This window comes from Crassostrea angulata, chromosome 3, assembly GCF_025612915.1.
Source record: "Crassostrea angulata isolate pt1a10 chromosome 3, ASM2561291v2, whole genome shotgun sequence".
Lineage (NCBI taxonomy): Eukaryota > Metazoa > Mollusca > Bivalvia > Ostreida > Ostreidae > Magallana > Magallana angulata.
The window spans coordinates 23,975,310-24,003,305 of NC_069113.1; the positions used below are offsets into that span (position 1 = coordinate 23,975,310).

At 32.1% G+C, this 27,996-nt stretch overlaps 2 protein-coding genes across 24 annotated transcripts in view; one reads left to right on the top strand and one right to left on the bottom strand.

Annotated features, from left to right (window-relative positions):
• Positions 1 to 328: 328 nt before the first annotated feature.
• Positions 329 to 5,353, top strand: LOC128175426 (uncharacterized). Its single transcript, XM_052841040.1, has 16 exons — positions 329 to 372; positions 628 to 687; positions 829 to 900; positions 1,077 to 1,139; positions 1,276 to 1,326; positions 1,479 to 1,532; positions 1,970 to 2,026; positions 2,189 to 2,230; positions 2,324 to 2,374; positions 2,485 to 2,532; positions 2,651 to 2,704; positions 2,844 to 2,906; positions 3,005 to 3,067; positions 3,178 to 3,273; positions 4,966 to 5,061; positions 5,216 to 5,353. Exons 1-16 carry the CDS (start codon positions 334 to 336, stop codon positions 5,276 to 5,278), a joined length of 972 nt encoding a protein of 323 aa, XP_052697000.1. The 5' UTR covers positions 329 to 333; the 3' UTR covers positions 5,279 to 5,353.
• Positions 5,354 to 6,005: 652 nt separating this feature from the next.
• The window catches only part of LOC128178469 (protein unc-13 homolog B-like), a 102,996-nt gene continuing 81,005 nt past the window's right edge, over positions 6,006 to 27,996 (bottom strand). For 4 of the 23 annotated variants that reach the window (XM_052845643.1, XM_052845644.1, XM_052845642.1 and 1 more), the window contains exons 20-42: positions 26,784 to 26,899; positions 25,889 to 25,951; positions 25,670 to 25,770; positions 25,166 to 25,316; positions 24,896 to 24,964; positions 24,387 to 24,476; positions 23,713 to 23,736; positions 23,018 to 23,029; positions 21,617 to 21,882; positions 20,160 to 20,245; positions 19,101 to 19,227; positions 16,347 to 16,443; positions 15,631 to 15,774; positions 15,280 to 15,357; positions 15,030 to 15,107; positions 14,434 to 14,684; positions 13,504 to 13,558; positions 13,121 to 13,192; positions 12,911 to 12,934; positions 11,421 to 11,522; positions 9,686 to 10,007; positions 9,228 to 9,387; positions 6,006 to 8,552 (exon numbers count right to left, since the gene is read on the bottom strand). In XM_052845643.1, the coding sequence (XP_052701603.1) occupies positions 8,267 to 8,552; positions 9,228 to 9,387; positions 9,686 to 10,007; positions 11,421 to 11,522; positions 12,911 to 12,934; positions 13,121 to 13,192; positions 13,504 to 13,558; positions 14,434 to 14,684; positions 15,030 to 15,107; positions 15,280 to 15,357; positions 15,631 to 15,774; positions 16,347 to 16,443; positions 19,101 to 19,227; positions 20,160 to 20,245; positions 21,617 to 21,882; positions 23,018 to 23,029; positions 23,713 to 23,736; positions 24,387 to 24,476; positions 24,896 to 24,964; positions 25,166 to 25,316; positions 25,670 to 25,770; positions 25,889 to 25,951; positions 26,784 to 26,899 (2,774 nt within the window). In that variant the 3' untranslated portion in view covers positions 6,006 to 8,266. Of the gene's footprint in view, positions 8,553 to 9,227; positions 9,388 to 9,685; positions 10,008 to 10,930; positions 10,960 to 11,420; positions 11,523 to 12,713; positions 12,729 to 12,910; positions 12,935 to 13,120; positions 13,193 to 13,503; positions 13,559 to 14,433; positions 14,685 to 15,029; positions 15,108 to 15,279; positions 15,358 to 15,630; positions 15,775 to 16,346; positions 16,444 to 19,100; positions 19,228 to 20,159; positions 20,246 to 21,616; positions 21,883 to 23,017; positions 23,030 to 23,712; positions 23,737 to 24,386; positions 24,477 to 24,895; positions 24,965 to 25,165; positions 25,317 to 25,669; positions 25,771 to 25,888; positions 25,952 to 26,783; positions 26,900 to 27,996 lie in introns of those variants that run through there. The other 19 variants (XM_052845653.1, XM_052845652.1, XM_052845645.1 and 16 more) reach the window with 18 other exon arrangements.

Below are 27,996 nucleotides of genomic sequence, written 5' to 3' on the forward strand. Positions count from 1 at the left end.
ACTGGTAGATCACCCTAAAAATCTAAACTCTCAAATACGAATAATAAATTTAAATTGCGACCTTGAGTACAATAGAAATATAATATAATCAAGGTCTCAAACTCTACAATTTTTCCCGGAATGACTGACCGTTGGTTTGTCTAAATGCTACAATATCAACGTCATGACGTATTTGACGTAACAAAACCTATGACGCAACAATCGTTGTTATAAACAGTGAAAACTAGGCAGAGGAAAAGGCATGTTATCAATGTTTGTTGAAAACTAAGGATATTTTTCTTAAGTTTATTCAAATTAGCTCACTAACTTGTCCTTCTCTTGTAGATTATCAAAATGAAGATGTGTATCGGAGATGACAATTTGCGTCAGCAGGTAAATTTAATGGTTTTGTTGCTTTGATGTTCATGTACTGGCCTTTTTTGCATCCTTATGTATGCAAAAAAAATTTACCCCAATAGGAGACAGTTTGTGATATTTGGTGATAACTTAATAAATGTACATGTACATCAACATATTCTTACATAAACTATACATGTACTTGTAGCAATGAATATCTGATTAAACATTACCGTTAATATTTCGCTTTAAAATGACTAAAATCATTGATTTGTTTTATTTCTTTTACAGATAGAAAGAATGGATAAACTGTCGGAGATCAAGAGGAAAATAAGAGCCTATCAATATCTCGTATGTTGCATGTGCTATATGCGTTTAGCATTAACCTAACATTTACATTCACGATACCTTATACAAAGCCGCAGATCTCTTTTTTCTATGGTCCGAAAATACGTTTGAAATGCTTATATATTTTGAAAATTTAATCTTAAGGAGAACCTTCGCAATGAAGTCCTTGCTGACAGCCTTTTCAGAACAGAGGAAAAGGTGGAGAGACAACAAGAGGTTAGTATTTTTTAAAATTTAGATAGGTTTTGATTGTGAAAAATTATCAAATGAATATCTTTTTTTTTGGGGGGGGGGATGAAATATCATAATATTTAATTGACATGTAAATCAATTACCTTGTCCTGTAATGATGCTTAGACACGGGGTCTCTCATCACACGTAATTTATTACAGCAGCCGGTGACAAACGCAAGCCGACGGACAATTATCTTTGCGAAAATTGAAGCAGAGATACTGGTAAATTTATTAATGATTTAGTTCAACATTTATAATACACGAATTATCATGCAAGTTGTGTGCGCACGAGAGTGAATTTTTTTTCTTGTCCTCAGGTATAATCTTATAATTCATTATTTTTTTTTTATTTTTACAGAAAAAAATTCTTACAAGCAACAGAAATGCCGTATTGGTTGTTAAATGGATGGTGGGTTGATATAAGTTATACGTATTTGGATTCGTTAATTAATGTTTAATTGATTATTTAAATAATAATTTCTGTGATTGATTATTGTTTCACATCCTATCTTGTTTTTCTTGAACTAATAATAGAACCCAATTGTCGTATTTTATTCTTAGACAATTATCAAAGAGCACCATCAGAAAATGGACAGTGTCCATACAGAGCTGTTGGTAAGTTCAACAATACATTCATTTTACATATTTTTCGCTAAAGGTATAGTAGATAATTTCAGGCGTGATACCTTAACACTATTTTATGATATTTATCCTGAATTTCCCTGATTAATATAAATAATCAATATAGATTCTTGAATTAATCCATCGAAAAAATTTCATGATTTAACTATCCAGATTTTTGTATGGGTTGTTAAGCAATTATTTAATAATACTCACACTTGCAAACACGCCCGAATGCACACGCCCACGCACTCACACGTGAGAACGTACACTAACGCACGCACGTATTAGCAAACACACGTTAGAATGGTGTAATCAACATATCCTGGTTATTGACAAATTCTCGTATTTCATCTCCTTAAATCGGTTTTTTCTGATTGTGAAATTGAATTCCTGATTCAATTCTGATTTTTGTTGGATTTTTTTCGTAGAAAAAAGTAAAGGAAAGAGAAGACAATACAATTGCAGATTCCTTAAAAAAACTCGAGGTATTTGTTACGTGTACATGTACAGGTCAATTCCATCAAGGCATTTCTTGTTATAATGTTAAACGAGTTGTAACAAATTCAAAATTAAGACTTAAATTCCCAATACCAATTTAAAATTGGGAAATTATTTTTAAAACAAGTTGTTTTTATTATTATTTGCAGAACCTTAACCAAAACAAATGGAACGCCACATTAGATGCCTGGGTAAGTATCTTAATTAATTGTTACGTAATACATGATTGACATGCACACCTTTATTCTAAAAAAAAATTGACATCCGTCGCTCATATTTTACAGGACAAGGTGAAGAGAAATCAGATTCTATTCTCCATTCTTGTGGACCAAGTGGTAAGAAATACATTATGAACAGAATCATCAACTTTTAGACAATATATAAACGTCATAAATGACATAAGATTACATGTATTGATATTCTGATACATTACCTTTTATTTTAGAGAAAAATAAGGACAAGGAGATGCCCACAAATGGCGGGTAAAATGATGGTGAGATTATTTATCAAAAATCTTCTTACTGTGCATGAAAAAAGGTATCGAAGACTTATTCTTATCTCTATGCATTTAAATAGAATATATTCATAGTTTTATTTGCGGCTGTTTTCAGAAAAAACTTCAAGACCGCCATTTAGTTCTTGAAAAGCTTCAGGAAGAACTGATGGTAAGGCTTACTATCAACCAAACAATTAATTGAACTTTACTTCATTTATGAAAATTTATAAAATCTACATAGCTCACTCCTTTTTAATGTAGAAACTGTCATCGTATGTATTTATAGAGGGTTTCTTTTTTTTTTGCAGAAAAGGGTAAATGAAAGAGAAAATATTCGTCAAGCAAAGAAAACCATTGAGGAAGAGTTGTTGGTAAGTGAAAAACACGCCATAAAATATGAGTATGTGAAAATACATTTTAATGAAATTTACATAATGAATTTATGCATCAATTAATTTCTATTTTTAAGATGGAAATAAACAGGAAAGAGGAAATGACAAAAAGACGAAAAATGCTCCATATGGAATTGATGGTATGAAATCACACTAAGGAAGTTATTAAATATAATTGACTTGATATTTTTGGCTGTTTTTAGAAGAAATGTGAAAATCTTGCACATTTTTAAAACTACTGCATTTTTAGAGCTACCACTTTGAGAGAACTATCGAAGAAGATACGCTCTTTATTCCTCGGAAGTTATTCCTGACCGGTGTAGACACATTCAAGACAGTCCCAAAGGTACAAGTCTATAAAACATATACAGTATAATTGACATTGTTATATTCAGTAGTATATTCTCACTATATAACTCTATATAGACGAATAGTCAATAATTGTAATATTAGCTCGTCCGAAAAATATTGACCGGTCAATATTTTTTTGATATTGACCGGTTAGGAATAATATCTAGAGAACATTCCCTCTATTTCAAATATTCGCCTCTGATTTGTGGATTCGTAAACGATGACGTAAATAACTCTTCGCGACTCCAAAACAAGGTGACGTCATAATAGAGAGTCAGTCAAGGCAAGTAAATAACGGACGCGCAATGCGACGGTTTGCTATCATAACGGATATAAGGATTTGCGAATTACTGTGAAGTAAAATCAGGTAAAACATCTGTATGTTAATTCTTACGGTCGGCGGAATATCACCAGTGACCGTTTGATGCAGAGGATATTTTGGAAATGAACTTCGACAAAATTGAATTCGTGAATTCTTTGTTGAGCTGAGAAAATTACAGCGATCAGTTTTCAATTACTTTCTTAAATTTTGGTTTGTTTCTTCATATAACAAAACAAATGTTGACTGTGTTTTCGGGCAACATTGATTATATTAGCCCCCTTGGGACGAAAATATTGCCCTCCGCTTCGCGTCGGGCAATATTTCGTCCCTCGGGGGCTAATGTAATCAATGTTGCCCTCAACCCCAGTCAATATTTGTATAATATAAACCATGTACAGTAAAACATGGTTACTGCAAGCACGCCTATAACGAAATAACACACACAGCGAAGTTAGTAAAATAAATCAATATATCGCTGGTGTTTCGTTAAATCTTTGTTTTACTGTAGATTTAACAAATAGTACAAGTGTGTACTCATGAATACAGTTAACAAATAGTACTGGTGTGTACTCATGAATACAGTTAACAAATAGTACTGGTGTGTACTCATGAATACAGTTAACAAATGGTACTGGTGTGTACTCATGAATACAGTTAACAAATAGTACAAGTGCGTACTCATGAATACAGTTAACAAATAGTACAAGTGTGTACTCATGAATACAGTTGACAAATAGTACTGGTGTGTACTCATGAATACAGTTAACAAATAGTACAAGTGTGTACTCATGAATACAGTTAACAAATAGTACAAGTGTGTACTCATGAATACAGTTAACAAATAGTACAAGTGTGTACTCATGAATACAGTTAACCAATAGTATTGGTGTGTACTCATGAATACAGTTAACAAATAGTACAAGTGTGTACTCATGAATACAGTTAACAAATAGTACTGGTGTGTACTCATGAATACAGTTAACCAATAGTATTGGTGTGTACTCATGAATACAGTTAACCAATAGTACTGGTGTGTACTCATGAATACAGTTAACAAATAGTACAAGTGTGTACTCATGAATACAGTTAACAAATAGTACTGGTGTGTACTCATGAATACAGTTAACAAATAGTACTGGTGTGTACTCATGAAAACAGTTAACAAATAGTACAAGTGTGTACTCATGAATACAGTTAACAAATAGTACAAGTGTGTACTCATGAATACAGTTAACAAATAGTACAAGTGTGTACTCATGAATACAGTTAACAAATAGTACAAGTGCGTACTCATGAAAACAGTTAACAAAATTTTAGTGTGACTGTACTAGTATATACTCATCAATTGATTCTTCCTCTTTTAAGCTCGATGACGCACTTAGAGATGTGAATGAGGGAAAAGATGGGCCGTCAGCCAGTCTCTCCTACGAAGACCAACCCCAGCCACTGCCCCAGCCGAAGGTTAATATCAATTTGAGTTGAGAAAAACTCTTTTTAAATTATCTTGAGTGCATTATGGTGGCATATCTCTGCCCCTTGTGTGCAAGTTATTTTTCTCTTAATCATTCATGCAAGTTGCAATTTTTATTCTTAATACATTTTGTGTTTTTAACAGAAAGGGGCAAAGGCAAAACTCACATTGAAGAGCCGTATCAAGAGAATTTTCGGGTTCCGTTAACTAAACGAAAACCCTGTCCTCGCATGAATGAAGAAAGCATTCCTGAAGTTTCCAAATTCCATTTACATTGTATTAAGCTTTATAAAGTATTCAAAAAATAAATCTTCATAGTTTCAGTAGCGAATGCGTTTATATTATTTATCAGATTGTGGTCTTAGTAACCATTAGATACTCATTCAAACAAAATAAAACTTAATCCACACTTATTTTCATTCTCTAATACTTTTAAAAAAGTTATCTGGACAGCAGATGCAAATCATTGTATTTTTTTAAAAAAATCAGGTAAATTCTTATTGCAAACCATTGATGGTTATAATTTTATAAAAATCTTGTTGAAATCATTGGTTGAAATCCTAAACAACTAGATAGACGCAATGGTTGAAATTCTAGACAATTAGATATGTTCATTGGTTCAAATCGTAGACAACTAGATAAAGCATCTCTTTAATGGTAATGCCAATGTTGATTTTTTTTTAAAATTACACTTTTCACTTTGATAAATTTATATACAATAATGATTTATTCATTTTTGGACGATCTGTCAATTATGACTTAATTACAAGAAGAATTGATTTCTTATCTTAATACTCTTTAAATTACGAGTCAAATTTTAAAAAGCGATTTTTATGTCAAACACTAATAACATTTATTAGAATTGCATCATCTAAATTGCTGTAAACAAACAAAATCCACACTCAAGAGCCTCAAAAACAAAACAAACAATATATATCGTTTTTAAAAATTGGATTTTTATTCATAGTATCCAGAAGTACAAATAACATGGATAAAAGATCGAAATTCATACAATCAATGTCACCCTGTATGACTCAAAATTACATGTAGAAACAGTTACATTCACTATTATAAGTAATATATAGTCACATCATTACATGTAATAAAACCATGCATTGCAATCGCTCTGTTAGTCTGTTACAAGTAAGAGTCACAACTCTTATTACACATATAATAATCACAACTATTATTACATGTAAAATTGTAATAACTTATATTACAAGTAAATTAGTCCCATCTATTGCAGTTATGATAAAACAAGTATAAATTTCTACAATGACTTTAGCAGGGAACAGAAACTTTAGTACAAGAAATAAAAACTGAACAGCTTTTTTTTTTAATTTCTTTAGAAAAAAAACTTATAGAACCTTACTCAATTGAAAATACCATAACTCAAATACATAATTCAGCATCTTCAGTTTTTAATTTCACATGATTGTTTCTGTCTTATGCAGTGGAATGTTTAAAGAGGATTATACAGGGAAAAGAGATTCATAACAATTTTTATAAGGAGTATGAAATTTGAACTTATTCAATAAATTTATCAGTTCATCCCTTAATTTCTTTCCTTTATTTTCATATTGTTAAGAAAACTAAATGAAGCAATCAAACTCATGATAATTTTGTAGTTAAAACCAAAAAAAAAAAAAAAAAAAATTTCAAAACTTTTCATAAATATATCAATATCACCTTACCTTAATATCAATTCTCAAATTTGTGATTTAAAATATTTGGAACCAAACCAAAGGTAGAATACAACATAATAAGTCCTTCTACATGTACATACAATGTAAGATGTCAGTTAATATCAACACTGAAGGAATACCAGGCAGATGTATATTATATGTATGCTAAATAACGTGAGAAATCTCGAGTTTTATAATTGAATAAATATTCACAAGGTTTATAATATTCTGTTAGCTTTTTAAATGCAGTATATCTACACATGACTAGAACAAGACAAAACTACATAGTTTATATAATTATACAATCTGTACTTCAAGGAAAATTATCTGTTTAAATATCTGCAGATGCACTTTATTCACTCAATTTTTTCATGCATACATTATCTAAATGCTATATGTATAAATAGAATTATCAGTTTGTGTGTGTGTATGGTTTGAAATTTTCAATGAAATGTTTTTCTACATATATACACATGCGAGCACTATGAATTTTAATCTGTAAAAGCTGGCAGTTCTATTGTCAAAAACCCAAGATGTATGAACCAGATATACAACCAGATCTCTAGAACATTAATCAGATCTTTAATTAAAACATTGTTATATGAAAGCTAATAAAATATTAACACAAAGTCATGGAAAAGTAACAGAATTGAAAGCATTTTTTTTAAGCATGAAAAATTCTAACACATGTACATGTATCAATTCTTGTGACATTACATAATCTTGGTGTGGGATGAAGTTTTTGGTCCATGGAAGACAAAATTTCTATCAATGACGGCCATGAATGTCATGCCCCTCATGTCTACATATGTTAAGCTCTTCTACAAACTACGATCACTGATAACAATATTCAGTTATGTTGGTTTCGAAAATGGATTTCATGATCGGTTTAACAAAGAAAAAAATATATAAAGAACAAAAATACCCTCTTTAATCAACATACAAAAAGAATTGCACAAGGTCCCTAAAGAAAACAATATCAAGGTATATACATCTCATCACAAAATTGCAGGATTTCTAGAGCAAATAGTAAGGATTTCCTTTAAAGTGTATAGAATTCAATCATTTTTCACGTAAATAGGAAGAGATGAGAGAATTAATAAAGTCTTCATTAAGTTTGTCACAATTACGCACTATCAATTTTTCATAGGTTAATCCTACAATAACATTTCTCAAAAATCTTCAAAACAAAAAATTAACCTCTCTGAAGAGGAGAGATATATTTTCATATAATGCCAACAAAATGTAAACTTCTTTGAAATTTCAACCCACTTGAATTAACAGAACAATGTAAGACATTCTACATTTTAATAATAATAATAATAATATACATTGATATAACTGGAAAGACATGGAGCAAATAAGCTTCGTATACATGACAACCACCAAAACATTTCAACAGCGAAAGAAAAAAAAAAAATCAACAGTCGATGTTGGAAAAACAACTTGGCTGAAAATATTTTTCAATCAAAAAAAATATGATAATAATTCTACAGTTTCTAAGGTTGCCTCACGACACTTCTTCCGCAGATCGTGATTCTGATTTTAACTTAACGAATTCTTTCGCAACTTCGTCATTTGTTCTCTGTGAGAGAATGCGTAAAATTGTCCAACCTGTCTCGTCCAGATGGACCCTTCTTCCAAGATGACACCAGCATGCACAGCTGCCTTTCTCGACAATGTCCCGTAACTGTAACACAGCCACCCCTATCAGCCGATCTTCTCGTGCGAAACAGTAGTCTTTGACACAAATGTGCTGCTCGTAAGCATCCGGTTCATCTTCATTTCCCAAGATGCTGCACAAAGAAGGGGGAAAATAATTAAGGAATTGTTATGATGCTGAGCAATTTCCAAAAAACTTGTAATGTATCCATGAAGTCAAGGTCAATAGAAAGTTCAGGTTGTTAACATTAAGACAGTCTGACACAGAGAAAGACTGTTAAAGTGAATATTTATATTTTCCATTGTCTTTGCCTGTGATAACACTACGTATCGATTTTGTACTATTACCCATAACTTCAAATGATGCCAAATTAAGACGCCAGCGGGGTTTGTTTATTAATATTTAAAAATTAAAATTAAAAAATCATACGATGGCTTAAAATTATATAAATATAAGTAATAAGGAATCATTCTTTGAGTATTATGAGGTGATAATTTTGGTCGGGGCATGATCAAATCTATCATAAAGCCCTACAGGCTTTATTTGATTTGATCACACCCCAACCGAAATTATCACCTCATAATACTCAAAGAATGATTCCTTATTCCTTATTTATTTTGAAAAGTGGGATATTTCACGCTGTTTCAAGTTTACCTCCTAACTAGAGTAAATTTTGAACAATTTTTAAAATATGAATCCACAGCAATTGCTACAAGATTGTCATTGAATGAAAACATTCTTTAACCATACTCTAATAAAACACTATACATGTACATGTAAATACACACACACACAAAGGATTACTCACAAATGGAAGGTTTCATTGAACTTTGGTGACCAGTTGTTGCTCTTGGATTTTGTGGAATGTTTTCGTCGCTTGTCGCTCAGATGTGGACCAATGAGATTGACCTCCACAAATGGCCGAAACATACCCGACGTGTGCCACTTCAAGTTATTAGCCGCCACCACTGTAAAATCACACAGTTCATTGATTATTATTATTTATCTTTAAAGATTCAGGCAAACTAAAACATAGTGTAATTTATAGTTTGCTCCCTTGTAATGCAAAAAAAAAAAACTGTCATTTTTTAAAATTAAAATAAGATAAACTTTAAAAAGTACACATAAAATCAAAAGATAACATTATGATTAACATTAAATTTTATCATTATTCTTTTAAATGTAGTTTGAAATTTTTCGAAAATTTGACAGTTAATGCTCTATAATTCAGCAAGCATTACAACTACAGCTTACAAGACTGCCTACCTTTGGTGGTGACCTTGTGCTCCCCGGTCCCGGGGTGGGTAAACAGGTCCACCTGTATGGACACCTCCCCTACCGTGTCCTCCAGGGAGGGCTGGTCCTGTGAGGTTTGGGTGCTGACGAATGTTTTGATGAGGGTGTCGGTCGTCTGTGTGTACAGCGATAAGGCATAGCGCAGGCTCTGCAGCTCTTGGCTCTTGTCCAGAAACGTTTTCTTGAGGCCCTGGCCCTGTGCGTGGAAGAACTGCTTGACGTGATCCAAAGCCATGTCCAGGACCGCGCACTGTTTGGGGGTCAGGTTTTTCTCGGCTTCTTTGGACATGTCCTAGATGTATATAAACCACAAACAAGTCAAACTCCGTACAGATGTAAGTATCGTACAAAAGATTCAATGTGTCATTAATATAGTAAAAAATAGGAATACCAGACTTTGACATTTTTACACCTTACCAATATTACAAAAGTAATTTTTACATTTAATTAACATTAATTTTCTTCTCCCATATAAGTCAATTGTCTTAAAACATTCATACTACATTTACTTCATTTTATTTTAGTAAGGTGTTTGAAGATAATGAATAATTGAGAAAGTCAGATCAAGAAAAATACAGGTCTACACTAAGGAGTATTTATATAATTACTTTTACGCAGAGAACACATATATTAAGGTAGCTCAAAAGATTAAAATTTTATCAAGTGGATCTCCAGAGTTCCTCCATCATCAAAGACTGATAACACTTAAATTTTTTGGACATGTTGTAATTAGCATATAATTTTATTTTGTTAATTAACATCAAAACTTTGAGTTCAAAATGTTTATTTGCATTTTAAAACACTTTTATTTTTATTTTTCATGAAAATAAATTAAAACATCTTGTAAAAATATCACAGCCTCTATCAGTCGTTTATGATGAAAACACATTTCTAAAGAGATAACAGATCCATTGATAAATAAGCCAGATCTTAAATCACTGAAGAGATTAGATAAAGAAACTTTCAAGTCTGAAGCCATGAAATCCACTTCACCCATGCAATATGTTAAAATATTAGATAAAATACACATCATTTTATATTTAAAAGCAAATTGCCTTTCAAAATATTTTTTTATGCTAAATTGAGTTTACTTTGGCAAGCTCCTTCCAAATCATGATACATTTTCACCCCCCCCCCTTCCTAAAAAAAAAAATAAAAAAAAAAATAGCAGCTGCGCAGGCACTTTGCATGCAGACTGACTTAATATACTTCTACCAAAGTCTACAAGGCTTCATTTTTGGAATCTAGAATTCAAATTAAAAAATAACTATGCTGTTTAAAATAAAATTCATTATTCGCTTCTCTGCAGAGATTCAAGCTTAAAGTTAAGTGTAACCAGACAAAACTGAACTAAAATCACAACAATTGCAAACTATTACAACAATGAACAAAAACACATGATTACTGGCAGGTGTATAGTATAGTATACCACGTGAATTTGTAGCAACTACTCATAACAACTATTATACAACAGATGAAAATAAAAATTCCATATATCAATTAACAAAAGACGGTAAAACATTTTTACTTAGTACAACATCTAATATCTATAGCACAACAATTTAAGAGTAAAGGCTTTGCAGACTCTAAAACAAAAACCCCAGCACAACACCCATCTTCAACTATATTGCATCAACAACATCAATGTCACAAAAACTCTTGTATTCAGAGGACAATATCTATGCAATCAAAATGCAGGAATCACCTGGATCATAGGAACATTCATGGGCATTTGGCTGACGTGACTGAGAAAAAGTCGCGACACATCCTCAATTTTAGTTTGAGCAGCACCGGGAAGGGGAATAAGCTGAAATCAATGTTAGTCTAAAGCTTGAATCAAATCAAAAAAGTGAAGAAATGACAGAAACCTGCATGACATGAAAGATGGAGAACAATGAATCTAGAAAAAAACCAAACCAAAAATAGTCCAATTTACACAGTCACAGACTTGAAATTTCCAGGCAAAATTTCCTACATGAGGATTTTTGAAAATTTTGAATAAAAATTTCACAGCACTTTTTGACAAAAGTTTTTTTTTAAAGAAATGGTAAGGAAGGGTTATCTCACCCCCCCCCCCCCCCCCCTTAAATTGGCAAAATTCCACATCAGATATAGAAATTTTGTTGGAAATCTCAAAAACTATTGTTGACAACTGCCTTGTGTTGGGTTGACACAACGGTTACACGTTGGGTGAGATAGAGACACAACCTAGCAGGGTGGTACACATTGATGACATCAATATCGATTCTCATGGTCGGCAGAAAAAAAGCCCACAATATGTCTCCACAACTTACAGTGCGAATTTTGGACAAAAATGTCGGCTTTTCATTTAACATAACCCCTTTACCAGCCAATGACAAGAACTGGAAAAGTAAACAGTTTTACAGTACAAAGTTTCTTATTAAGAATTGAACCATATAATACCAGTAAATGCCAATTAACAACTGTTTCTATATCACTCTTAATAAATGGATTTTAGATGAGATTTTAAAGGTTGCTCACAAGTAAGGTATAACATTGGTTCCTTTTTTAAATATCTTCATTTTCTTTTTTATACATGAGCTCCTAAATTTTATGCTTTCAGAATAATCTTACTCTTTGAAGACCCATCACCTTCAAGCAACCTTCGCATATACATGTAATGAAATCTGGTATTCATTTACAAAACAAGTTCATAACTGAACGATACTTTCATCATATTTCAATTGAATCTTCAGTTTGTGGAAAAAGTTCTATCCGCAAGAAATGCTGAATTTTTTTTAAAGGTATTATAGATTAAGAAAGCTTCATGTAATTCTAAATAGTTTAAGATTCCTTTGTGGACTTGCTTTGCAAAAGAAAATCTTCATACCAGTATGTTAATACATGTTAAAATATTAGCAATGCCCATCCCAAAGAATATATATACATTATCAAAATAGTGGATGAGTATTGTGAAAATATGATTAATATGATCATATCTAGTTACTATAAAATATCAAAACAAAATCTCCATCACCTTTTTGTTCTTTCCCTTGAGAAAACAAAAGCATTATTCAAATGATATACAAATTCATACTCCTTTATAGATAATTCATTAATTAAAGACTTGATGCATATTTCTAATAATTATATGTATGAATTTGTATTAGTAATTAGGAAAAAAAATAATCAAAAGAAAAATGCTAGATTCTAATTTGAGTTTGGAATGTGTACCCTGGCTTGGTCCTTTTCTTTCTCCTAAAACACATCAGTGTTAAGACATATATCAGCACTTAATTAATTGATAATTAACTGTTTGTCTCTCCACTTTTTACCCTTGGATCGATACAGACAAAATCATTGTCCAAAATTTTTTGTTTTAACACTTTATCAGTTAATATTGAAAGAAGAATAGCTATGAACTGCAGGAACTGAAGATCATACCTGTCGGGGGTCCGAAAGAGGGGGCAGCACCACAGTTTTCTCCATTGTGTACATCACTATCCTCCAAAGCTCCTACAAAGGTCAAGGTTAGTCTCATTAATATAACACAATATTCAACTCTCATAAATCTATATATAGCACAGAAGGTTAACTTAATAGTACAAGAGGCTCATAGCCCACAGTGCTCACTTATCAAATATATTTATCATTTAGTTCCGTGTCCCCTTCCATACCTAATATCTGGCTATTTTCCTGATGATTTATTTAATTAAAGCTTTCTTTGCTATTACTTTTATCCCACAAGAATACAAGTGACAACACATTAAATAATCTAGGATGAACTGTACTGGGAGTTGATATAAAACTGTTAAGAACTTATTTACCTTCAGCAGACGTTTCAGAACTGTTTTCTCGCATTCTTGTGCAAACATTGTCAAGCTGTTAATACATCATGCAGAGAGTTATAATTCTGAACATAGCAGAAACACATAAATTGCTCATATATGTTAATGACTTCATGCCTAATGCAATATCATCAATTTAGAATTTTCGAAAAAAGACATATTGAGATTTAGAAAAGAATAGAAATTTTTTTAGGGATTTTTAACATGGAGAAAATTTCATCTGTTTCATGCATATATAATCTTTGTAAGTGTTTAAAGACTTCAGTATGACTAATAAAGATTTAGTATGATCAAAAAATGCACTGATGCATTGATGACTATATAGCAACCAGCTGTATCCTTAATGAAATAATTAAAATGGCTGCAGGAAATTGAGTTCTTTTGCAAAAAGATATGAATGTCTAGATCGGTATCATTTTTATTTTAGTCACAGAGCAATAAAAATTGTCCAAAAAGGGGGAGGGGGGGGTGTCCTTTCTCTTAAAAGCCACTGCACTCCAACCAATTCCAGCTGTAATTTTTGGTCAATTCGACCTTGTATATCTTGTAAAGACTTGGAACTATAAAAGCAAGGTACCTTTAAAATCATCAAGTAAATTAACAAACTCTATCTAAGTAGGATTAAGAAATGCATTGAACCTGTTCAAAACTGTTAATCATTAGAATTCACATGCAGTGACTCCATTTTTGTGATAGTCATGGGTAGCCCTCCCCCATGAATTTACATCCTTGACGAAAACAAATTAAGAAAGAGTTATCTTTATAACTGAAACCTGACGCATCCACGAAATTACATCCCCTCAAATAAGTAAAATAACTACAATCCTTGAAAACTGGTCGCCACAAATTCAAATGATTCCACAGTAAATAAGAAAAGCACAAGAAAAATATTCAATCTAATCCACATGCCTGCCATCAATAAGTTCCATCAAGGGTTTGAGCACCAACTCCGACTCCTGCTGAATGCTGTTTCTCTGGCTGGGCTGAGACAAGGAGACCTGTCCTGCCCCTTTCACTTTGGACAAAAGTTGACCTAACTCCTGAGTACTCTGTTTGATTTGGGGCTCCAGACTCTTGGCAAACACAGAGCTCAGGTGATCCAGCACACTGTTTAGTTTACTCTGGAGCTCCTTTAGAATGCTGGATGTGTCCGAGTCAAGCTAGAAAAAAATTTATCAATTTAAAACATTCCCTGAAAAAATTCAACAAGAATAGTACATCCAATTTTTTTTCATGTGTCACAAAATTAGCAAAAAAATGGGGAAAATATGTAGCATTTTTAATTTGCCTCGGTCATTTTCTGCAAGTTAAAAAGTGTCTTATGGTAAATAATACAGGATATAATTTCTGCGCATTCAATATTTTGCCATTTGAAAAAAATTAGATCACGAAAATTACCATATATAAGATATTCTGCCAACAGAAATGTAATACATAGGATATAAAACGTTTGCATTTGGGTTGTTGCTTTCCTTTAAATGTGCTTGAATATTTTTATACTTTACCTTTTCACCACCCATTGATTCAAATAAATTCTCTAATTGAACACGTAACTGTTGTATGTTATTCATCAGTATACAAGCCTGAAATAAAAAAAAATATTGTAACTCATCTTGTATAAAACTAAGTTGAAAATGCATATGTACAAGAAAGGGCACTGGCAACTCTACTCAACTGTTTGATTTTTACAAATATTTTTTTCCCTCTAATCTTAATGTTGAATAACATGTACATGTATTTTGACTAAGGACTTACTTTCTTATGATCGTTTGTATACTTTTCAAAATCCTGTTTGACAACATCAGCATATACTATTAGGACTTTATTCACAGTCTGAAAAGAAAAATAAGGTAAAATTGTATATAATTATATAAAAAAATAACATTTCCAATACATTCTACATAATTTGTTATTAATGTAAAGTTCACAATTTCACAAGTTCAAAAAGTTTTACTTTCAGCACTTAGCTGCTTAATATATATATGATTTCAAAATTATTGGAAGAGGATTCTAGTAGAATAATCTAATTAAAACATCTAAAAAAAAAAAAAGAATATTAATTCTAATTAATTTTAAATCTAATATACCAGATTGATGCTGACTTACTATGGCAAACCTCCTCATGTATCTCTTTACTATCTCTGGATCAGGACATTCTAACTTCTTTATTACTTCAATACACTGGTTTAACTGGGTAAAAATGTCCACTACTGAACTTGAGAATAAATAATGCTCCGAGCTCTTCTGGAACTGTTCGAACAAAATAAGAATCTCATTTTAATTAAAATTCAACTACATTCAATCTCACCAGTTTTCATCCCGTCTCATTAAAATTATAGCTTCTCTTTTTTTTCTTATAATAATTTCGTCTTGCACTTAACGATCATAGTTTAAGATTCAGTTTCAGGTTGTTTATGAAAATCGTTTTAACAAATATACTTTGTTATCACCAATTAAGTGTCATATTTTATAATTGGAAAATTAATTAATATATTTGTATCATTCTCTTCTGTTCCTCTTTCTTAAAACAAATACAATTTTTTCCTACCCAAATACTGTAAATTCCTTATATTACGCGAGTACTTAATTCAGCGATCTCGTTGTTTTGTATCAAATCGTGAGAATTTAAAATTGCGAACTTTTATCCATATTTCTCATACTTCTCAACTCTTAAAGAATAATGGCGAGATTTCTAAATCTGTGAAGGGTGCTTCTCGCGATTTTACGCGGATATTATAAATTCCTCACGTTTAATTAGGAATCTACAGTACTTCAACATTTTAGCAGGATTATTCCTTTGACTTTATTTTGAAACGGCTTACCCCATCCTTTTTATCTCTCTCATAAGCATTACGTAAGAACTCCATAGAAACCTCATCATTTTCATTCAACCACTGCATAACATAAGGCTCAAACCATCTACAAAACACAAGGCCAGAATATAGATCCACCCCAACTCATTTACATTACAATTATAACCCAACATCAATATTGTGTCATTAAATATAGGCTTGTAATAACTTTATACTGGCATTTCCTTATTAATAATTAAGTGATCTTTGATAATTTTCTGTTTACTCTGCTTCCCATAAGTCCTTAATATATCTCATTTCAAAAACTTGGTGACAAGCTCTGAATGTTTTATGATTGGTTTATGGGGAGCGGAGTGGAATGAAAACCCTTGGCTAGATAAAATGTGATTAAATACATGTACCAACTGAATATACAATGTACTACATGTACTGTAAATGTACAGATGATAGCTTACTCGAAATTTAGCATAGCCTTTGTTGGCATCATAGCTAGGGGCTTTGAATTCAAGCTTCTATATGTACATGTACTTACAGTATCAGTTTTAATAAATCTCATGATATAATAACAAGAGGCCCAGGGGCCACATCGCTCACCTGAGCAACAATTGCCTTAATTCTGATCAAATTAGCATTACAGTATCAAAATATCTTGACAACTAAGTACAGTAGATCTTGCTAAAAAAAATAGAAAATCTGCCAATTTTTATCCACCTCTTTTTTTGGGTAAATACCAAGCCCCTTTTGTTGTTGTACCTGTAAGAAGATTTTTCTCTATTCCAATTTACCCCCCCCCCCCCCCTCCATTTCGTGGCCCCCCTTTTCTCTAGGGAATCATGGTTTCATCAAACTTAAATCTGCATAACCTGTGCTTTCACACTAAGTACTGAGTTTTGGACCGAAAACTTTCCCAGAATATTTTTAAAGATTTTTCTCTATATATTCCTATGTAAAAATTCAAACCGCCATCACGGCCCAGCCCTATCACTAGGGACTGTGATTTTGCAAACTTGAATTTACACTATCCGAGGATGCCTCTACACAAGTTTAGGCTTTTCTGGCCAAATAGTCTTTAAAAAGAAGATATTAAAGATTTTCTCTATATATTCCTATGTAAAAATTCATCCCCCATTGTGGCCTCACCATACCCCATGACTATTATTTAAACAAACTTGAATCTTTACGATCTTGGGATGCTTCCACTTAAATTTGGGCTTTCCTGGCCTTATAGTTTTGAGAAGAAGATTTTTAAAGATTTTCTCTATATATAAAAATTTATCCCCCATTGTGGCCCCGCCCTACCCCCAGGGACCATGATTTGAACAAACTTGAATCTACATTATCTGAGGATGGTTACAATTTGAGCTTTCTTGGCCATAAAGTTTTGAAAAGAAATTTTTTTAAAGATTTTCTCTATATATTCCTGTATAAAAATTTATCCCCTAATTGTGGCCCCACCCTACCCCTGGGGACCATGATTTGAACAAACTTGAATCTACACTATCTGAAGATGCTTCCACTCAAATTTAAGCTTTTCTGGCCTTATAGTTTTTGAGAAGAAGATTTTTTAAAAAAAATTCGATATATTCCTATGTAAAACTTGATCCCCTAATTGTGGCCCCACCCTACCCCTGGGGACCATGATTTGAACAAACTTGAATCTACACTATCTGAGGATGCTTCCACTCAAATTTAAGCTTTTCTGACCTTATAGTTTTTGAGAAGAAGATTTTTAAATTTTTTTTCGATATATTCCTATGTAAAACATGACCCCCCTCTTGTGGCCCCACCCTACCCCCGGGGACCATAATTTGAACAAACTTGAATCTACACTACCTGAGGATGCTTCCGATTTTGTCTATATATTTCTATGTAAAACTTGATCCCCTAATTGTGGCCCCACCCTAGCCCCGGAGACCATGATTTGAACAAACTTGAATCTACACTACCTGAGGAAGCTTCCACTTTTATTTGAGCTTTTCTGGCCTAATAATTTTTTAAGAAGAAGATTTTAAAAGATTTTCTCTATATATTCCTATGTAAAACTTGATCCCCCCCATTGTGGCCCCACCCTACCCCCGGGGACCATGATTTGAACAAACTTGAATCTACACTATCTGAGGAGGCTCCCATTTTTATTTGAGCTTTTCTGGCCTGATAGTTTTTTAGAAGAAGATTTTTAAGGAATTTGTCTATATATTTCTATGTAAAACTTGATCCCCCCATTGTGGCCCCTCCCTACCCCTGGGGACCATGATTTGAACAAACTTGAATCTACACTACCTGAGGATGCCTCCACACAAGTTTGAGCTTTTCAGGCCGAATAGTTTTTGAGAAGAAGATTTTTGAAAAATACCAACAAATTTTCAAAAATTCTCAATTATCTCCCCTTTAAAGAGGGCGTGGCCCTTCATTTGAACAAACTTGAATCCCCTTCACCTAGTGGTGCTTTGTGCCAAATTTGGTTGAAATCTGCCCAGTGGTTCTTGAGAAGAAGATGAAAATGTGAAAAGTTTACAACGCCGACGACAACGACGACAGACAACGGACAAATTATGATCAGAAAAGCTCACTTGAGCCTTTGGCTCAGGTGAGCTAAAAAGTCATACAAGATAAAAAACAATTTATGAAAGATAGAAACAGATCACATTCGTTAAATTTTCCACTGGTATCTTTCATACACTGTAAGTATCATAGGAAGTTTGATCACTCGATCATATCACCTTGACCTTTAAATGAAACTGACCATGACCTTATGATACTCACCTTGGATATTCAGGTACAGTTCCTTTGTATTGAGGCACGTCAGCTATAAACTTGGAATACAGCCATTTTATCTTGAAATGTAAATTCATATACTCGGAACTTTTACATGGTTTTTCCTGTTCTTGATCTAAAAAGAAATATGCCAAGCATTTTATGGATAAAAATATAACCAAACTTTCCTCCATTATATTTATTTTCATTTCTAGATATGGTGATGCTGCATTCAAAACCTCTCTCTCTCTCTCTCTCTCCTCTCTCTCTCTCTATATATGACTATGTTATATAGGGCTTGCTTAATTAATTATTACCCAGGTTTAAGAAATATGTTTAGCCCTTTTATATAATATATAGTTGCTGTTACAGTTTTTGATTATCATAATTAAAGTTGAACACCGCTCGTAAATAGGCACTGTCCCCCATATTATTTCTCTTTCATCACTTCTGTCGCTACAACCCCTATTTAAAGCACAGACCTCTAAATAGTTCAAAGTACTTTGCTGTAGAGGTCTCACCTGTGTGGACGTACATATCGCCTCACAGTATTACTTATTCGCGATAAAATTACCAAATTTTACACACTTTTTTCAAGCCTGGAGAATACTTACATGAAATAGATCGGTCAATGCATTATTTACAAACAGATTATGAACATAGAATAAGAAATAAATGCATAAAATCGAAAGACAACGAAAGGAATACTACACGTCAGCCACGAGTTTCAGGTGTGCAGTCGGGTGTAACGAAATCAAAGGGTTTGTATACCAGATACCGGTGTGACGATGCCTTTTTACGAGTGGTATTCAGCTTTAACATCTGATTCAATGAAATTTGAAGCAGACATAGCTTAGATTTGTACATGCAATTTGACACAGATATGAAATGTATGTCATTTCATCTACATAATGGCGACACTTATACTGTTTTACTGAGACATATTTAAATAAGTACACTGTACAAATTTGAAAGAAGACTCAACACAAATACCAATATAAAGATATTGTCTCAAACATTCAGAGTGTTGTTTATAGCTAATTTCAACATCGGTATATTTCTTTTTACCTTTCAGGAACATGCTACAGTGTTGTGCAAATAGTGCCCACATATTAGCAGCGCTCACTTGCCCAACATTCAACTCCTGAGGGAATCTGCATACAGAAACAGGAAAATTTCAGAAATAATTTAAATATCATCAAACAGCGTGAAAGACCTTCAAAAGAATCCATTTTCTAGATTAAGGGTAATTTGTTAGCTTCCATGACATTTTGGCCCATGCACTTGTTATTCTCTATTTTTCAAAGGAAACTCATTAAGAGTTGCACTTTTCACCCTCTTGTTATTTGAACAACAAATGACATTCTGAAATCAACTAAACAAATTACAGCATAAAATCGGGATATTCTAACAAACATTTTTTTTTTTTAGAAATTGATCAAATAGTTAAAGGATACGAAATATTGACGTTTATTTTCTAAATGACCCAGTAATTAAAGCCTGTTAAAAATTTCCTGATTAAAAAATATGCTTGGGGTTAAATATTATTACAGTATAATCTGTTAACACGGAAGTTATGGCAACTTGGAGAAAATATTAAAATGTCCTTTCCACCAAAAGTTTTCTTTATAGCCTTAAGTTAGTCATTAAAAAGCAATATAAGCTTCATTAGGAACTCTTGATCTCATATGACCACTGGAAAAGATTAGTTAATACATAATTAAAAGGTATTAAAATGAAATAATTAATAAGTTAATAATTAATATAATTCTATCGTGACTAAAACTCAAGCTGAGTGGAGGGCCAGAATTTTAATTCTGAAAGCCTGGTTCTGTACATTTTGAAAATTTCAAAAAAGATGCAGTGCATAATTAATGTTCACTGGTATATTACACCAGAAGATATAAAAAATTTTGAAAAGGCAATTAAGCAAAAGAGTCCAGCATATTCAAAAATTAAGATCTTCAAAAATTTCTTACAGATAGTCTCTACACATAAGAAACAAATAAGAACACACTATTAAACTATAATTCTGGTGACAATTAATGGAAGAAAGTTTATTAAAAACAAAGAAAAGTTCTTAAATAAATGCCCAAAGTGTAGCCATATATTTTTATTTGTGAGAAAAATGACATTTACTTGAAGGTTCTACAAATTATTTTCTCAGAATTTTTTTTATTTTCCAAAAGATATTTATTAGCAAACTGAAATGAAAAGTTAAAGCATATCTTGAAAAGCAATTTCTGATACAAGTTGCTCTTTAGCTTGATAATTCAAAATTTATAAAGAATTAATTCTCATTTACACTAGCAAGAGTTAACTCTCTTATCAGAGGGGTAGAGTACCTTAATTTTTGCTTACAAGACTTTGACTGTTGCAATTTCTACCATGTATGCAGTTTTAAATTGTTGCTTTCAATAACCATATGAAATTAAAATGGAAAAAATTAATGTTAGATATGAAACAAGATATGACCCAAACCTTCATTTACAATAAAACTTGGAAAACAAAAGATCTATACTTACTGATTTAATACTGGAGTATAACTATTCTTATCCTCTTCAATCATAGACACTATTAGAGCTATCAATTTATCCCAAAAGTCCAGGCTGTTCTCATTAACACCCTCCGATCCAGGAATGTTCAATTCTGAGGGTTCCGCTTGAACAAACTCCCTCTGGTACAGTTCATAACAGTTATCAAACAAGAATTGGTATGTGGATTTTATACAGGCTATCACACAGTCTTTTACTACAATACTAGCTCTTGGAGGACTAGGAAGTTCTTGAACCTGCAATGATGAATGATATATTGGTTGTTTTGATTCCTATCGAGAATGTTGATTCTTATAGTGGAAGCTACACATTTGATTAGGTAAAGTCTAGCCAGACTGTACAATGCTACATATAGTCTAATCATCTTTAGATTTCTATTGGGATAACTATAATTCAAATAAATTAAAGTACAAAATACCAAAATTATCTGAGTTAATTAAACAGTACAAAGTTAATTAAAACATGTACCATCAAATGACTTCACTTTTCAGTAACAGGAATATTAAATGAGTTGAGATTTTAATGTGTTTTTCAGTTTTAAATTAGTAGATTTTAATTGATGTTTGGATATAAGTACATCAATTCAGGTAAATTTGAAAATGGTGTGCTGTAAAATAAGACTTTGCTTGCATTAATTACAGCCATTGACCAACAAATTAATTGGGAATCACATTTTACCTGAAAATATGTGAAATTATCACACACTGCTTAAAATAGAATCTCATTAACAATTAAGGGGTTTTTTTCTCCTTTTTCTTCTCTTTTTGGGTTTTTGGGGGTTGCATACAATGTACAAAATTTTAAATATAAAAACAACACTGATAATGAAAATACATTAAACATATGGCAAAATAAAAAATAATATCTCTTTCATAATGCAGTACATGAAATCACTGGTATTTAAAAGAATTAAGTTAAATTTTATTTTTGCTTTCAATGTTGAAGATTAAGTACTTATCATGGTAAAATATAAAGAAATTAAAAAGCTGAACAAATAAATTAAATGTTTGAATTAGTTATAAACTTATAGAATCTAGTATAATAACACTGCTGGTTAACTCTTTATGCATTAAAATTTACTTTATTAAGCTAATATATTTATCTAATATTGTCTTTTCTGATGATCCAGCTAAAATAAATCTGTTAATATAAAAGTGTGCATTCACAATGAGGTTTTTAGAAAAATTAAAAAAATCTTTTTTTTTAGTTCCTGCATGTATACATATTACAAGACAGCGTGCAGAAGAACAGATGTTAGATCAGGATGTGGCCATATGAAGAGTGATAGAAAGGAAGAGGAAGGATAGAGAGAAAGAAACAAGGAACAATAAACATCATCTTCAGGTTGACCCTGGTATTAGTATATCTTACCTGTTTGTACACCTGTTAGCAATAAAATATCAGGGACCAATCAAAATTAGTGATAACATTAAAAGGACCAATCAAAAATTAGTAATGGACATATCAACAACCAATCAAAAGCACAATTACTGTACAGAAATTTCTGTTGATAAATCAAGATTGAATCTTTTTTACTTTAATTCATATTGTATAGTATATACATCAATAAAATGTTAATTTACAACCCGTAGGTTCAACAAAACTTCGATATTTTTCTCCGCTTTCATCTGCAAAAAGGTCTTCAATTAACCAGAACATAACCATTATTCAAATACACATAATTTAATATCAATCAAAAGACTTTTAATGTTAATTTTAAGAAAAAGAAAATTAATATAGATTCAATTAATTAGTAAAATTTGGCTCGCCTATGTAAGAGGTTTTTAGCATTTTCTAAAAAAAAAATTTGATATTTCACTTATCTTGGTCTATATATTTACATAGTCCCAAACTGTTCCAGCTAGTTACTCAAACCCACAGGAGAACCTTCCTATGTTAGTCTAACCTATAGCCGGAGAACTTGATTCCCAAGAAAGATTAGTAGAATTCTACTTCTGTCGTTTCGTTTTTTCTTAAAAAGAAACCACCTTGATGTATCTACAGCACACTATTAAAGAGTTGACCAGTATATCTACTTCGAACAATTTAAAATCTGGTTCTTTTACCTGCACTTCACTTTGTACACAAATCTACAATCAAAGTACTGACATGAAATACTGTACACATATGTTCCACAACAGGGTCTTCTGCTTGCCTCAATTTACACAAACAAAATACACGAGTATGGCATTCACTTTCCGTTTTCTATTTCTGAGAAGTACATGTACCATTAATGTAAACTATTCTTCCATTCAGGACTATAGATTAAACTAAATATGAATAAATAGTACTGTTCTAATCAACTGCATCTAAAAAAAAAAAATAGTAAAAAATTTAAAAATGAATGATTTCCTATTTCTTGCAAGCTAAACTATCTGATTATATATATATATATCTATCAATCTTATAAATCCTAAATAAAACTCCTATTGGCTACAGGCCTTTATGATAAAATGCTCAATAATTAATATTCAATCCCTAATTGACCTAAGATATCGAGCTGTATAAATTCTTACTACCCTGCTACGTACCCAAGGGTGATTTCACATAGAGATCTAATACACAGTTACACAGGACCATAAAATTTGCATGCTAAGCGAGGGATGCTACGAAATCATTCCACAGAGGAAGGAATTGTTACGTACGTACGTCACAAAAACCAAGCAAGACGCTCACAATCTACGAGTAAATACCGCACTACATCAATGTTTTTTGGGGAGTAGAAGTCCTTGGGACGTACCTTCATTCTGAAGAAAGTTATGCTGGTTAGCAGGTCGACAGTGGACTTGAGGTCTTGGAGGCGTGCCCTGTCGGTAGCTGGGAAGTTATTCTGCATGAGAAAAAAAAAGAACTTTTATTGGACTAGACGTCAACAAATTATCTTTGTATCTTTAAATTCTTTAGTGCTCAAATACTTTATGAGATTCGCCCTGCAAAATGGTGCCATGACAAACTGACAGACCGAAGGTCGAATAATTAACTGAGTCATTCTTGCCCTCAAGCAATGTGCCGTAAATTCATGTATTTATTTCTTGTAAATCTATAAAATCTGGTCATTTTTTAAAAAATTAACATTCAATATTTTAAGCATTTTCCATCTTCATATCCACATAACTCTTTCAATTTTTACTGTATATTACATGTACTATAAATTTGCATTCTTTAAAACAACATATGCATTTAATTCTAATACATGTATCTAAGTCATTTTCATAATTTTTACACTCATCCGTTTGTAATTATACTTACTCTATACATGGAGAGATCAATGCGTAAGGAGTTATGAAGTTGATCCAACAACTTAACAAACTTTTCTTTCTGAAAAACAAAATATGCTCATTCACAATTTTTTGACCAAATTAAAATAATTCAATTTATTTATTTGCTAAATTAACTGAACACTTTAATTCCTTTGCTTTTTCCACATATGTCTATCATTAGACAATTCTCCTGTACTGTGCTGTAATCTGTCTGTATATTCTTTTCTAAAATGAAAAATAATAAAAAAAATTCACTTACTCCAAAGTTGGATGCTGCGAATCTATCACTAGCTGATACAGCAGTGCTGGCAGTGGTGTGTGCATAGAAGGCATTAATGTTGGCAAGTAGAGTGCTCATGACCGCAGGCACCCCCGGACACATGTACTTAGTGGACAGGCAGGAGAAATGTCTAGAAACCGAAGGACAAGTTTAACAATATTAACTAATACAAACTTCAGACTAGCTGCAATAATGTAGCCCCCTCAAGATTTTATTTCCATCCAACTTAAGACACTTGCAACATTATTTCTTTATAAAAGTAAATACAAGACTTACTGAATAATTAAATGTTAACATGCAAAATACGACTATTCATTTAAATTGTTGCTCTCAATTGTTGTTAAATTTCTCTTGAAATCTTATCATTTCAACTTATTAATAAAGTTTTTGCAATTTTAAGAAATTTTGTAGGACAAAAATGTTGCTACCAAAATTCCTTACATTCATTTTTCATGTAACCAAGCAAAGTATTTGATTACTTACGTCATCGCTTGGTAAATGGACTCTATACCATATCTCATGGCAAATTCATCCACTATTTCTTGTGCAGGCTCATCAAAGTAAACTTTCCATGCTTCATCCTGCTGATTTATGAAATTTGAAAAAACAATGAATAGACTCATTTCTTGTTTGTTAGATATAGAAATGGAGAGCAAATATTCTTCACAAATTTCGGAATTGAAAGCTTAAGTCTGCACTCACTCCTTTGGCATCCGGAAGTTTAACAGCGCCCCCTGTCTGCTCGCACAAGTAATGGAACAAGTTCTGCAGAGAAAGAAAACAAGGAATGATTATCAATCTCTACTGCATTTATTCAAAATCTCCCAAATGGGTTGTACAGGTAACTCTCAATGGCTCAAACTTCGATTCCTCGAAGTTCTTGATTGCTCGAAGTAAGTCTAGGGTCCTAATTTTTTTCCCTATATAACTAAGCAAATTTACTTTTGATTTCTCAAACTCTTGATCTCTTGAAGTCAAACTGCAGTCCCATTGTTCAAAATCTATAGTTTCTTACTCTCGATACCTCGAAGTCGCCGTGTATCTCCAAGCGCTATACCTAATTAACACCTACTTGGTGTGTAAACCCAGAAAATTCCGAACTCTTGAAAACTCGAACTCAGTCCCATGGACTTTGAGCTATCGAAAGTTACCTGTATCTACTTCATGACATTATCAAATATAAAGAAATATTGAACAATAATATTTTTAGCCTGATTGAAAGTGAATGACAACTGGTATAGTATATAAAGTTTGATGGTTTTATGTTCTTTAAATCTTTTTTCAATCTTGCCCACAAGCTTATGTTCTCTAAACACTTTTAAATTCACTAACACAGTCCCATCAAGTGCACTAAACACTTTATGATGCACATAAACACATCCCAATCAGTTACAATGATGCTACACTAGCTCCTTCTGCGACAAGTTAATAACGAACTGCTTGATAACCTACGAACAAAGTCAGTAACATTTCATATTTAAGCAGATTTCCACATGATCACATACTAGCGTAAGGATTTGGGAGTCTACATGTAAGCAGCTGAAATTGACCAATGACATATCTTATACAATACAGGTGTGGCTACAGCGTCACCTACCTCGTGCAGACAGGTGTACTGGACATGGTAAGGTGCCACCTTCTCCTCTCCCTTGATTTCCACACTAATGTGTAACCGTATGGCTCCAGACACCGCTGACTTATCTGTTCTCTTCTCTGAAGAGTAACATTATTTCAACTGTTTCAAAGTGAAGCTTTTTTAAAAAATACTCACAGTCTCACAAAATTTGAAATTATTTAATTCTTTGCAAATGCCAATTACGATTTTAATAATAATAATTTTTTTTTATTCTCTTGGCACTCTAGCATTAAAATTTGATTTTCTGGCATTAAATCAATTTTACAAAAAAAGAAAATGGCATGGTTGCTTGGGACTGCTAAATTAATTGACTGGCATATTATCTACACATGCATTAAGATGTAATGTCATAAATATTTGTTTTCTCTAGCTTTATAAATCTTTAGGAAACAAGATACCTGAATGATCATGAGAATTAGCGTAAAATGTTATGCAATTAACACAATTTTAAACAACTTTTATCAAATGAAGAACATAATCAATGTTTATACAAAACCTTCATGATTTCCTGAGCTTTCAATTTTCTTATTTTGTTGAAAAAAAAATTAAATCTAAATCTGAGTGATATTACAATCATATTTTTAAAATTTAAAATGCATTGCATCATGAAAATTTCTTCAGTGCATAATGTGTGTAAATTGCAAACATGACCAACACCTAAATTTGGAAGATAACTAAATGACCAATGAAAACAAGAAATGCAAAAAAAAAAAAAACAAGAAGGAAAGAAATCTGAATCTCTACATGCATCCATGCACGTGCTATCACAAGCTAATTAGGAATTTCAATACAATTTCAAAACATGCAGATTTGAAAACCAAACCCATAAAAGGAATTGCCATGATTATATTTCAAGATTAACTCAGTAAAAGGTAGCTGTTGTAATGTTTTGTTGGTGAACAATCTATCTTGATATACATGGATTTCTCTAAATCAAAAAGAAAAACCATGGATAGCCATGCTGGCATAAGGAGAGGTATATATATATATATACGTGTAACTAGGTACAAATTGTAACATGGTCTTAATGCAATTGTAGGGGACAAAATTAACAGGAGAATGAAAGGGGAGGGGGTTAAAACTTCATGCGTAATTGAGAATCATTAACTTGATATATATAAAAAGTAATAAGTATACCAGAGGGCAAGAAAAATACACTGCACATGTATGTATT

Excerpts from the sequence above, each read along its gene's own strand:
- LOC128175426 (XM_052841040.1), top strand. The coding sequence starts at position 334 with ATGAAGATGTGTATCGGAGATGACAATTTGCGTCAGCAG. Across the intron at positions 1,327-1,478 it reads TATTGGTTGTTAAATGGATG|ACAATTATCAAAGAGCACCA; the intron begins GTGGGTTGATAT and ends TTTTATTCTTAG. Across the intron at positions 2,231-2,323 it reads ACGCCACATTAGATGCCTGG|GACAAGGTGAAGAGAAATCA; the intron begins GTAAGTATCTTA and ends CATATTTTACAG.